This window comes from Centruroides sculpturatus, unplaced genomic scaffold (genome assembly GCF_000671375.1).
Source record: "Centruroides sculpturatus isolate CEXI.00-Female unplaced genomic scaffold, Cexi_2.0 scaffold133, whole genome shotgun sequence".
Classification (NCBI taxonomy): Eukaryota; Metazoa; Arthropoda; class Arachnida; order Scorpiones; family Buthidae; genus Centruroides; species Centruroides sculpturatus.
The window spans coordinates 296,859-309,670 of NW_019384319.1; the positions used below are offsets into that span (position 1 = coordinate 296,859).

Consider the following 12,812-nt stretch of genomic DNA (forward strand, 5'->3'; position numbering starts at 1 on the left):
ACGTGTTTATAAATGGTTAAATAGGAGGCAATTCTTTTAATATGTTATTGTGACTATTAATGGTTAAAAATATTGTTGAGTAAGCCTTCTGGGTTTTGTGGCTAACCAAATAGCCCTTTAGGTCCATAGCTAAGATCCCATGTGTTTCATCTATCAGTCTGCTTTCGCGCTGATCCCATTTTATAAATCAAATAAATACTGGTAAATATCTCGAGAACTTGTTAAAGTAATTATTTTGATAATTGCTTGACTTGAACTTAATATGTAAATAATAAATGGAGATATGCCGTAATAACCTTCTAAAGCAAACAATATCTGTATTATAACGTCTGTGGGAATTATAAACCTTTCGTTCTATCGATTGTGACAGAAATTAAATTGTCATTTGTCCACACAATACACCATGTTCTCTTCTCTTGCCTGCTGATTAATGCGACATCTGGCAAGCATGTCGAAGGATATTATAGAGATCTTTCATTGTTTCTGGAATTGAATGATGTCACTTTTAATATATACCGATGGCTATTCACTCGTTTAATGTGTGTTATGTGTGAAAAAGCCAACTTGATATTAATAAAATAAAGTTTATCTATTGTATAGTACAAACATTAAACTTGCATGCAGAAAGCGACAGGAGGGTCTATTCCCTCGACGATCCTAAAAAATTGAGTTCGAATACTTTAATTCTATTATCCTTAGTGTTCGTTGATGCTCCGGTTATTTATATCCCTATAATTTTTTATAATGATCGATTCGAATTTTATTTATGAACATAGTCTATATTTTCAGTTTTACACTCAAATATTAAAGCTTATCTTGTTTAAAATATGATATCCGAATTGAGAAAATGTATGTTATTTTAATAACTTACCAAATAAATTATAAATTATTTATTTTTATAGATAGAGTAAATAATTTTAATAAAATAACCGTTAATTTTAAATCGTTTAAATTATCCAATCAGTTTCGAGACCGTTGTAAATTGACCGTTAATTTTGAATTTGAAAGTTTAAATTAAATATATTTTCGTATAACTGTTGAAGTTTATTATTTTAAAATATATTGTTTTCGTAAACGAAATATACATTTATGAAAATACATTAATATTTATTAAATAATTTGTTAAACCCGTACTATAACTATACGCCGCCATCGGAGTGTTAATAATTCGTAATTTCGCTTTAAATCTTAATATAATTTAAATAATTGCAAATATATCAAATGAATAAAACAAAGAAACTTAAAATTTATTTGGGCCATTTTATTAAAATTTAATAATTACCCAAATCGTTCACAAATCAATGTATTGCATATACTTCACTATTTTGTTTTGTATCATTTTTTTCCTATAAATTACTGTTCCATCTTTTGATAGATGAGGGAAGAGAATTTGAAGACAAGTGGGCAAGAAATATACACAAATTTGATTTCAAACATTAGGTAACAGGTATAAGAGGTAGGAAGGTTTTTTTTAACTATATCACTTAGTGTCCTATCTTATTTTGGAAATTAAAATAATTAAATTAATATGTACAGAATTATGATACAATAAATATACCTTTATTTGGAAAGTGAATATAGGATAATAAATAAGATAGGACACAAGTTATTGCTATAAAGTAAAAATATATGGGAATGTTTAGGAAAATTTTCAGGAAGAGGAAAAGGATTTGGAAAAGTTGATAAAGGGAATTACTTTGATGGAATTAATCATCATTAATTTTTTGATACAATATTGCATCGCTGAGCAGATACTAGGAAGAAGCAGCGTGGTATCAATTCAGGATCATCTTGACAAACGTCAAATACAACTTTTCTATAAATAATCTCTTTTTTGTAATCGCGAAGGAAGTTGCATATCCCAGGTGGACGTGCTATAGTTCAGTTATCGGTGATATTTTCGGAGTTGGACGAACAACTCGTGTCATTGGTCCATATCGATTTTCTGGCGTTTCGGATCTTTGATATTGCGTTTCCTGTTGGTCCTGTTTCCACTTCTTTTCTAAAGCTCTAGCTATTTTCTGGCGATGCCACAATCCCAAAGTTATTGTAGCTAATATTAGAATTCCCGCGGCGGCCACCGTACCTGTCACTATTTGCCTTCTCGTGTTCTGATAACAATCTAGGTCTTCCATTCTGGATTCGGACAATGGTCTTCCTCTAAGGTGAGGCGGACTTACACACAAAACACGCGTCGTATCTCCAGGAGACTCCGAAGAAAAATTCTTCGATCGTAACATACTCCATAACCATAGCAAACTGCAGTTACATGTCAGTGGGTTGTCTCTCAAATCGAAATATTCCAACTTCTCCCAAGGTAAAAGGTCTTCCGGTATTGTGTAGAAAGCATTACCTCTTAGGCTGACGTATCGGAGATGATTCAAATGGGAGAATGCATTGGGATCCACGTATACTAGACTCGGATTGTGATTAATAACAACTTTTTCTAATCGTGTGTTATCTTCGAATGCACCTTTTTCTATCCTTTCGAGTTCGTGACATCCATTGGCAACTAAAATTCGCAGAGATGTCAATCCTTGAAAAGATAGAGCTTTAAAATGTGTCATCCTATTTTGTCCTATATGGAGTTCCTCTAAGCGCCCAATGTCACCCAAAGCATCCACAGGCACAGAGAAGAGCTCATTATCTTCCAGGTGCAATGTAAGTAAATTATCTAACCTTTTAAAGGCCCCTTGCTGTACCATTTGAATTCCACAACCATCTAAAACTAAAGTTCTCAAGCTTACAAGAGGAAAGAAGGCGTTACCGGGAATAGCTTGAAAGGAATTTAATCCTAAATTGAGAAACTGCAATCCTAGGATTCTCTGGAAGGAAGCTGTTGGTATTTGCATCAGTTTGTTGTCCCTTAGTAATAATTTCTTTAATTGATATAGTCCACTGAAAGCTGCAGGAGCCAAATTAGATATTCTGTTTTGAGATAAATCGAGTATCTCCAAGGATGAAAGACTTTGAAACACATTAGCCGTAATTTCTAAGAGGAAATTCTTATCCAGTCGAAGAACTTGGAGAGATATTAAACCCCGAAAAGTATGATTGTTCAATGAAGAGACCATGTTGTCGTTTAGGTGCAAAATACGGAGGCGCCTCTGGATTTCGAAATTGTTTTTTCCAAGAGACACCAACTGATTCTTTGACATATCTAAATACTCTAAGTCATTGTAAACAGAAAAGGAGGACATTATACTCTTGATCCTGTTGTTTCCAAGATACAGTTCTCGGAGACCTGGATTGAGAGTGATGGGAACGACGTCGAGACCGGCATTATCACACCTGACAGCCAATTCGACGTCGTCGCAGATGCATCGAAAAGGACAAGGACCGAACACCCGAACTGCAGTCGTCCAGCAAACGAACACACACAAGATGGCGATCTTTTGCGGGTTTCCATTGGCGATTAACATGGCGTTGTAAAGAATCCCGCAGTTTTACCTGTCGAAAAACAAAAAATTAAAGTAGACAAGTCCAATAAAGTACGTCAAACACTAGGTTAATAATAAAATAACACTAAAGAAAATAATATATATAAATCTTAAGCGTTGACAAGCAACATATGAAGTTGACGCAGCATGGTGATGGATAGGACGCGGACGAGAGTAAAATAGTCGTTAGGAACCATTTCGACGTCATATTTTCTGTTTGTTTTGATTTTTCTTCATATTCGTGTCGTTTCTTGCGAGATACTTGTCGGGATTTCCTATCAATATGTCAATATTTCGAACAATAAACTATTACGACTCTTACGACAATATTAGTTACAGAAAATATTTCTTATCTTCTGACATTTACAGAAGATTTCTCGCTGATTTTTATTACTACACCTTCAATTAACGAGAAAAAAAAAATTCGTTTCAATCGAAAAAATACTTTTTTCAATTTCGGTAAACACTCATAAATCACTTTTACACTTTTTCCTCTGGAGAAATTTAAACCTCTTCAGAAGGAATTAAAACAAACATTAATATTACAGTACCTCTACCGATGTCAGTGATACTTACTCCTCGAAAAGTTTTTTATTAAAATAATATTTTTAGATATCAGAATAAATATACTTTATAATTAAAGAAAAAAAGAAACTTGTACAATTTTGAGAAAGTCGATTTTAAGAGGAGTATATTCCATAAAATTGATGGCAATGTCTACAACTCATTTTACTGCGTTACCTGAGCGACCAATGGATCTCCTCCTTAGAGTCATTTGTCATTCAACGTCCCCGACTGCTCGATTATCTACCCTAAGCTGAAATCCCACCCATTCCTAATCTTGTTTGTCGTTTCTTATGGTTTTCTATCCATTTACCAACGGACATTGATAATGGAAGACACATAGAACATTTTCGAGTGATCACATTATATCGATTGTATCTTTTCAACTATAGATACATTTTACGATTTAAAAAACTTCCGGACAATAATTTTTTATTTAAACCTTCTAAGTTCCGAAATTCTATTTGATTTTTTCCCTTCTTTTCTTTCTCCTCCACCTTACGTCAGCTTTCTCTATATCTACATATGAAGAGAACATGTGGAGCAATCTTCGAGCGTTTCGATAAATTCCCAAAAGTATTGGATCAGTGACTCAGAGTCCTTCACTGTCGTATCGGGCATCTATTGTGAGGGTAATTTGGACAGGAACCATCCACTCTAAATATTGAAAGCACGTACTGTACAAGAAGCTTTAGTGCACCATGTTGTAAGAACAAAAATATTACCCATGTAAATACTTACACTGTCATTTCTTTGTCAATACTTTCGGTAACTTTTTTAATGTTAATTAAATTATAATACGTTCGAATTCTCTGAAACTAAATGAAAACATTTAAGCTACATGTAATTTTTGCTTATGTTACATCCGTTTAGTTCACCTCGAGGGAATGAGTTAATAAATAATGTCACCTCTAAATTACTAAATTACAATTTTCTTATAAATTCTAATCTCGCTTGGTAGATTTTCAAGAATTTCAATAGGCAGAAAACCTAGCTTATTTATAACTCTAATTCAGCTGTATTAAATGTAGCACCAGTTAAATCATTCTCGAGATGTCAGCAGGCAATAGTGTATTAAACAGGACAAGTCGAATAACCTTCCTTCATATTAACCTGCTGTTGGCAATATCTTATAAATAATAACCGCTTGGACAGGAAATATTTAGACTATGTGTAACCAGATAATGTTTCCTATATAAGAAGACTGTACTCTAGCTAAGCTCTTCATGATTTGTAGCTCCGGGCGCTAGAACAATAAGTGTTCTCTCCCTTGTATTAATCTAGATATCACTTTATGATTAGATTTAATTATATTTTGCCTTTATTCTATCAAAAAATATAAATGTCGAAGTTTTCTAACACTTAAAATATGAGTATATTTGCGTTAAGAGTCACCAAGACGTGAAATTTTACTTTTAAAAATGTTCCGAACGTAAATATTATAGTAAGACATTTTCTAGAGGTTAATTGCTACTACTTCACGTTCAAATTAATCCAGAATACCACAGAACATAGTTTTGTACGAGAAGTGGCTGTGAAAAACACTTTAATCGGCACCTTCTTAACATTCGCTTCATGAATTCTGCATTCCAGATCGCCTATTATCTAAATGTCGCATGCGTTAATTGGATTCATACAAAAGATTGTTCTTAGTGCAAATTCCAAAATAAGGAGGGAAAAAAATCATTAGCTTCTTTGACATCAAGTTAAGAAAATAATCAAAAAATTTTTTCTTTACTTTCTTAAAATATTATATACTACAAAATATATATTTTATAAAGACTACTATAGGCTAAAATCATAATTAAAATAGCATTTCAAACATGTACATACAAGCAAATTGATGTTTGACATATCTCAATACGTGTTATCAAATCCTATCTTGTAATTTACCAATAGGAATTGAACATTCGTGTCAAACAAGAGAAGTTAAGCTTAATTGTCTTCGGTAATTGCAATACGAATAGTAGGTTACGAGTTCACTTAGCAAACTCCCAAACACACGACGGATTTATCCCATCAATATTCATTCACTCGCTAATCTCTCTGGAGTAGAGAACTACTTACCCTCAGAGAATACTTGTGCCAAGAGAGGTTAATTATATGCAGCAATCGTTATTACACTGTGTCATGTTTATTAAAATCTCATATAAGAAAAAAATATGTATTTACAACATAAATCGAAAGCAAAAAAAAAAGATAAATGATTCTCTTTTCGGATACGGTTCTGTATCATTTATATAATCGTTAATGGTAAAATTGGTATTGTGTGGAAGATGCTGGAACTTTACTCAGAAGCGGGATTAAGGTAGAAAATGACATTGCTCCAGAGATTAGCTCTTCTATAGATTCAATACTTGCCTTTATTATAGGATAGCGTTTATGTCCCCGACAGATGTGAGAGGGAGAAATGCAGTACTTTAATCGAGGTTGAATATGACACTGGGCCAATGTGATCGTAAATATGGTGAGTGTGCACTGAATCCTAATTAGCTCCACCATTTCCATCTTATCTTTGCCTTGCAAACGGGTGCATTTGGCTGCAAATTAATAACCAGATTTTTTCCTATAAACATTCTTATTAGCCTTGTTACAAAAAGAAACGTAACCGGTCATTACTTGGTTTCGATTCAAAACTATTATTTGGGTGATGCCTTTGATGTTTTCTCTGATGCTCGTTAAGTATAGGTAATTTGTGTTGCTTAAAGATATAGATTAGATAGCAAACTTTGGCATAGAAAAGCTGGAAGAATGTACATGTTTTTTCGTTTTTTAAATTTGTTGGATGGTTTCTGAAAGTTATTCGAGCAAAAGTAAAAGCGGTTTTGTGTTTCTGCTTAACTTGTAATATCTGGCAAACCTCCGAATTATCTCGGATAAAATATTGACAATCCTATATCGGTGCTGGGATATTTATATATATATTACATCGGAAACATCTGCGTTATTAAAGTTTTCTCCTTCTCTATACCTATACCTATCGTAATCGATAACAAGAGTAGCATGAAGAAAATCTTATTAATACCATTCGGGAAACATGTCGCACTTTACAAGCCCCCACTTGCCTAATTATACAGTGAACTATTTCATTTGTAGCTGCCAACAATCAATGGATACATCCCGAGTGTTGGCCTGCTAATTTCCATTTTCGGACGCCAGGTGGCAAGTTGCGGTGGGTCGATTCGGAGACAAACTTGCTGAGCTGCACTTTACTGCACTACACACAGAGGAAAAAAGAAAAAAAGAAAAATGCCCGGAGACAGACGAGGCGTGTCCTTCGTCATGTGACCACTCCCATCCCTCCTGGATATAAATTGAGCTAGTGAGGGAATATAGGGGACGAAGGGAATTTTTCCACATAACATCTTCCAGACAATACTTTTGTTAATTCTCTTTAATTTAATTAAGTGTCGAACAACTTGTTAGCTTTTTCATAATAAAAAATCAAGAAAAAAAAAAATATATATATATATATTTAAAATGTTAATAAAAATCAGCAAATATACACTTCATAGTAATAACTTTAAAAAATAACTTTTTTAAAAATATTTATTCAATCAAAGATTCTAAAAAACCAACTAAAAAGGGAAGTATATTTTTTAAAACTGTATTAAATGCTTTTGAAGTTCCGAAAGTTTACAGAAAAAAGAAGAAAATAGTATATTAAAAAAATTACGACGAGCATTTAATTCATTTGATCGTGAATAAAAATCACCATTTCTTAAATGACTCGAGAAAAAAAAATGTAAAAAAATTATAGTTAAAAGGAAATTTTGCGATCTGTTAGATAGAGAAATCCCATAAAATATTTGAACGCCTGAAGATGTATGTTTAGTTTCAACAGCAAAGATGTTTTTTCCAACACTCTACTGATTACTATGTTCACAAGCCTGCAGGAAATGCGAACACATCTGCCTTTTTTTTTTTTTGTTTATTCTTTATTTTGTTTCCTTTTCTTTGCGCCGTTATGTCGAGCATTCATTTTGGTTTGAATCAGAAGACAACAATAGATCCGAAACGGACGAAAATAAATGAAAAAAAGCAAAAGAAAAGGAAACGAAAAGAAGTAAATCTTTGAATAATATGATAAGATAAGTATTGCTGATGTATCTTTCTGTATACCTTTATATAATACGCACGCCCCTTTTCTAAATGAAACTAAGTTACAAGAGAAATCTCTACAAATATATTTTTCGAATTTTGACAAATATATTTCGCTTGCAATTACATAACGTAATGCCAATAATAAATTGTCTTTACGACAAATGGAGTATATATTTATCCCATTCTTCATAAATCTCGCAAAGATCCCATTAATGTACTGTACAACATGATGCTAATGAATGATGGATATAACTAATCTAAATGGCTTAAACACCCACTTATCCTACATTATATATAATCTTTATGCAGGGGAAAAAAAGCGATAGAAAAGCCATTTTTAACTTAACAAAAGTAATTATCGAGAGAAAGTACTGTTTTTTAATTTGAATTATTGTCTTGTAACCATCGTTAATCCTAAGTGATGTATGTTATTAAACAGATCACAATCTTACCATCTTCTTCTTTTTTCTCTATTTGTTATGATACATTAAATAAAAGTGAATACAAAAAAGTATTCTAGAAAGTTTGATTTAAAGGGTTTAATTATATAAACATTTTTTTTTTTTGTTCGACGAGAAATTTTTACTTGCAAATCACGTAGAGAGGCTTATCCTATTGCAGCAACACAATTCAAAATTGTAACTACCTTTTTTAATATTAATTTTAGGAAAGAAGAGATTCATTTACTTACTTATTTTAACTTTTTTTCTAATTTTTCAAGATTCTTTCATCGTTTTTAACGCGCATGTAACATCACACCTGGGTAGATGGTTCATAAATTTCAATCCTATTTTTTTCCTTGCAATTGTTATCAACTTTTCTGTATTATGAATCTAATTCATTCATTAATCGTATTTTTTTCTGTCCTGAGAATAACTTGATGGAATAAGTATGTTCAATGATCGTATGGGCATACCAACAAGATTAATGACTAGATACAAGTCTCCCGTTTGTTGTCTGTCCTCGCCTAATAATTGCCCTTATGAAAACAACCTTTGAAAAATGTTCATACATGGCACCGTAATTAAAGTGAAAAACATGGTTGCCGTCGTCATGGTAACAAGTTTAACGCAAAGTTAATTGCTTGCAAGATAGAAAGGATTGTTAACTTATTCTTCTCGTCTCTATCCACGGGCATCAAAACAAGGAAGTATCGGTAGATGACTTGATTTTATATTATCTGGTAGACGGACATTCATTCATTTTAATCCTCTCTAATGTGCCAAACAAAGAGTTTTACTTAATTTTGGAGCTGCTTAAATGTTAGCTGATTTATCCTCTGCCATCTAAGTTAAATTAAGTTATCAATTTAAACAGGGAGAAAGCGTTTTAATAGGGTCAAGGACTTACAAAATGGCAGTATCTCGATCGATTGACGAAATACTGAACAAAATATTAATTTTGATTCGTAATCTAGTAGTAATGTAAGCTTTAAATAAGACAATTCTATTTAAGAAGCGGATGCTGCCGGATCGGATTTAGAAGACAGACGGAGAGAGAGAGAGAGAGAGCGAGAAAGAGACAGAGTGAAAAATAGAAGTTAATTTTAATATTATAGCTTAAACTACTTACTAATGTAACGCTTTTAGGTGAAAATAGAACAAATAAATATATCCATTGATGAGAAATTATCCCCTGGTCACTGGTGCTTATCCATTATACGGCATCTCAATATAGAAGCATCTGAATTAGACAGAAGGTGTAGAAGGAGACGAAAAGATGTCATTGCTACAGAACACGAGGAAGAGAATTTTGGCAAAAGTCCCAACTCGTTCCGGGCAAACGGATGTCATTCACTTTTGACGTAAATGGTGACGTCAGAAGGTGAAGGATAGACAATAAAAGAACAAAGAAAATAGTCCAGAGAGTAATTTGTTTATTTCTAGGATCATCAACGGTTGAACGAACTTTAGCAATGTATTCGATGTTCCAAAAATAAATCTAGAGAATAGTCGGCATATTATCACTTATTTGTGTTGGAATTTTTATCTGGGAATTGGGATATTTTCTTTTCACTGAAGTTCTATGATACAATCATTTACTATAAGGTTTATGGTTACATGGATCAAGCCCGTGTGATGATGGTTACATGTAAATTTCGGATGTTTCCTGGTATCTAAAGCATTGATTTTGTGATCTGCAGGACTTGCTCTCTTTAACTTAATAGTTGAAATAGGATAATGGCGAATAAATCAGAAAAATATTACAAATGCCATCTAATTTAGAAAATTTTACTATTGCCAATAGAAATGTCCATACATAAAATCGACTAACGTATATATATACGTGCGTGTATTTTCGCCATTATCAAAATGTGTATCAATTTTTACTCTCCTTTCTTCTCTAAATAATTTTATATAATAAAATATCCAATGAATTTATTGTATAAATGGTAAAGTGAATGTACCCATAAAACAGAGAAAAATCGCGTAATATTGTCTAGTCATTTATACTATAGTAAATAAGATAAAAATAATAAATTTGTCTTGATAGGAATTGTACACGAAACGATAAATAAATAATGCATCCAGAAGATAAAAATACTGTAAGTAATAGATGATGGTTAATAAAAGTCTTATGAAGATTTGGAATCCACGAAAATGGTCAATTGCAAGTTAGAAAGGATTTGTCGATGAATTATAGCTTTACAGGAAGTAAAGAAGCGTAAATTTTAACGCTTACATGTCGTAAAATAATATTTTAAAAAATTATATATATTTCCAACAGATTTTCTTCGATTAAAGGATTTGTCGATGAATTATAGCTTTACAGGAAGTAAAGAAGCGTAAATTTTAACGCTTACATGTCGTAAAAAGATATTTTAAAAAATTATATAAGTTTTTACTTACCTAAACATTGCGCTTTAGCTTCGAGAGATGTTAAGATTTTTACTTCCTCCCAACATTGGCACACTTTCTTACAGCCGTATTTACCGTATTTATTTAGAGTTTAAGTATGAATTTACCGTAAATAATTACGTAAATTCTCTATTCAAGTACATTTAAATTGAGCTGTTTTAAGATTTAAAAAATTCAATTTAAAAAGAAAAGCTAGAAATTTTATAAAGATTTGGTATAAATTTAAAAACATTCGAGCAAACATCGTATAATTAAAAGCGATTACTAATCGTTAATATGTAAAAAAAACAAAATTCGAAACGTATTTATGTCATAACATTCAGTGGAGGAAAAAAATTTAATTTAGAGAGTTTCAACGACGATTTTCTCTTTAAGGAATGCAATAGGAAAAACACAATTTAAGTGGACCGAAATCTTTACTAAAATGCATTCAAATTCATTTTATATAATTTAAATATCTCTCTCTTTTTTTAAGAGTGAGGACGTCGTATCTCAGATACCATTAATAACTTTTACCGTATTCCAATTTCCATTACTTAAAGAGAAAGTAATATTGTTAGTAGAGCAATTTCTTAGTAACACAATGTTATTATGTTTGACAAGTAGTTATGTTGCGAGGATCAATGACGTTGTTCGCATGATTATCGCCGAGAGAAAGCAAGGACACAACATTTCGAACCGGGCTTAAGCTATGGACGTGACGAAAGAGATTAATGAGAAACAGGAATTGCTAGTTGTCAGCCCGTCTCTACGGATTTACTTCTAAGTCTTTGGACTTACATGTTGGGAACGAAGAAGGGAAAAAACAAAAAAATATATATATAGTAAAGGCGAAGAAGAAAAGCGTGGAGATTAGAGATTGTTCCCACAGAGGGCGCTAACGAAGCTGCAGTACTTTTTTCCCTTCTCCCTCCCTCTTCCCCCTATCGACATCAATAAGTATTGATCGACGTAGCTGATACCTTTAATTATAATAAATCGACTTTTGTCTTTGGCTTATGTTCTACGTTTGGAAATTCTAAATGGGTTATTTACTATAATCAAACCTTTGTTCTTTACCACTACACAATTAAGGGCAATTACAATCTAATTGATGTTCATTTGACAAAAGAGGACCAGGCTAAAGTTACTAAATATCGAACGTTTATCCAAATCGATCGCTCCTATGTTTCATGCAAGAGTATGGAAATATATTATAAACCTTGCAAACTATTTTATTAATTTTTTCGCATAATTTTTATTCATTTCGTTTAGTATTTTGGCTAATAGATGGACATAGGAGATGGAAAGAGATATTTTCTTTTCTAAATATCTTTACATTAAAACAGCTCTAATACTGATTACTTAAGAGACGTAAATAGTAATTTACTGACTTAATTATATCTTTAGTTTTTCGTGAAATTTAATCATTTAGATCCAATCAATATGGATTAGATTACTTTTCTTTCCGTTTTTCTTTTATTTTTCTAATCGAAATTGCGGTTGAAATAATGAAAATTCGTTTAAAAGAATGACTTTAATAAAAACTTGATTTTGGCCATTCATACGTCATCAAATATTATTGCGTCAATATTTCGTAATAGTGTTTGATGTTTATGTGTAGTTTGATTAAACAATGCAATACGACATTCGGTGACGTAATAATGATTGCCATGTAATAATAAGTTTCAGTGACGTAACAATATTAGCTGTCGTTCGGAGTAATAAGTATCATTGGCATTACAGATTCGCATTAATGAATTTCCTACTCTAAAATATTTATTGTGATGCAACAATAAATTTCGTTGATACAAACAATTTAAGCTCAGTAACAATGAATTTCGATAATACAAACAATGTCTTTACG

At 32.0% G+C, this 12,812-nt stretch overlaps 1 protein-coding gene across 5 annotated transcripts in view; it reads right to left on the reverse strand.

The window, feature by feature from the left end:
• Positions 1 to 1,250: 1,250 nt before the first annotated feature.
• The window catches only part of LOC111624724 (leucine-rich repeat neuronal protein 2-like), a 37,342-nt gene continuing 25,780 nt past the window's right edge, over positions 1,251 to 12,812 (reverse strand). For 4 of the 5 annotated variants that reach the window (XM_023367660.1, XM_023367653.1, XM_023367644.1 and 1 more), the window contains one exon: positions 1,251 to 3,450. In XM_023367660.1, the coding sequence (XP_023223428.1) occupies positions 1,875 to 3,422 (1,548 nt within the window). In that variant the 5' untranslated portion in view covers positions 3,423 to 3,450 and the 3' untranslated portion in view covers positions 1,251 to 1,874. Of the gene's footprint in view, positions 3,451 to 9,680; positions 10,847 to 12,812 lie in introns of those variants that run through there. The other variant, XM_023367679.1, reaches the window with a different exon arrangement.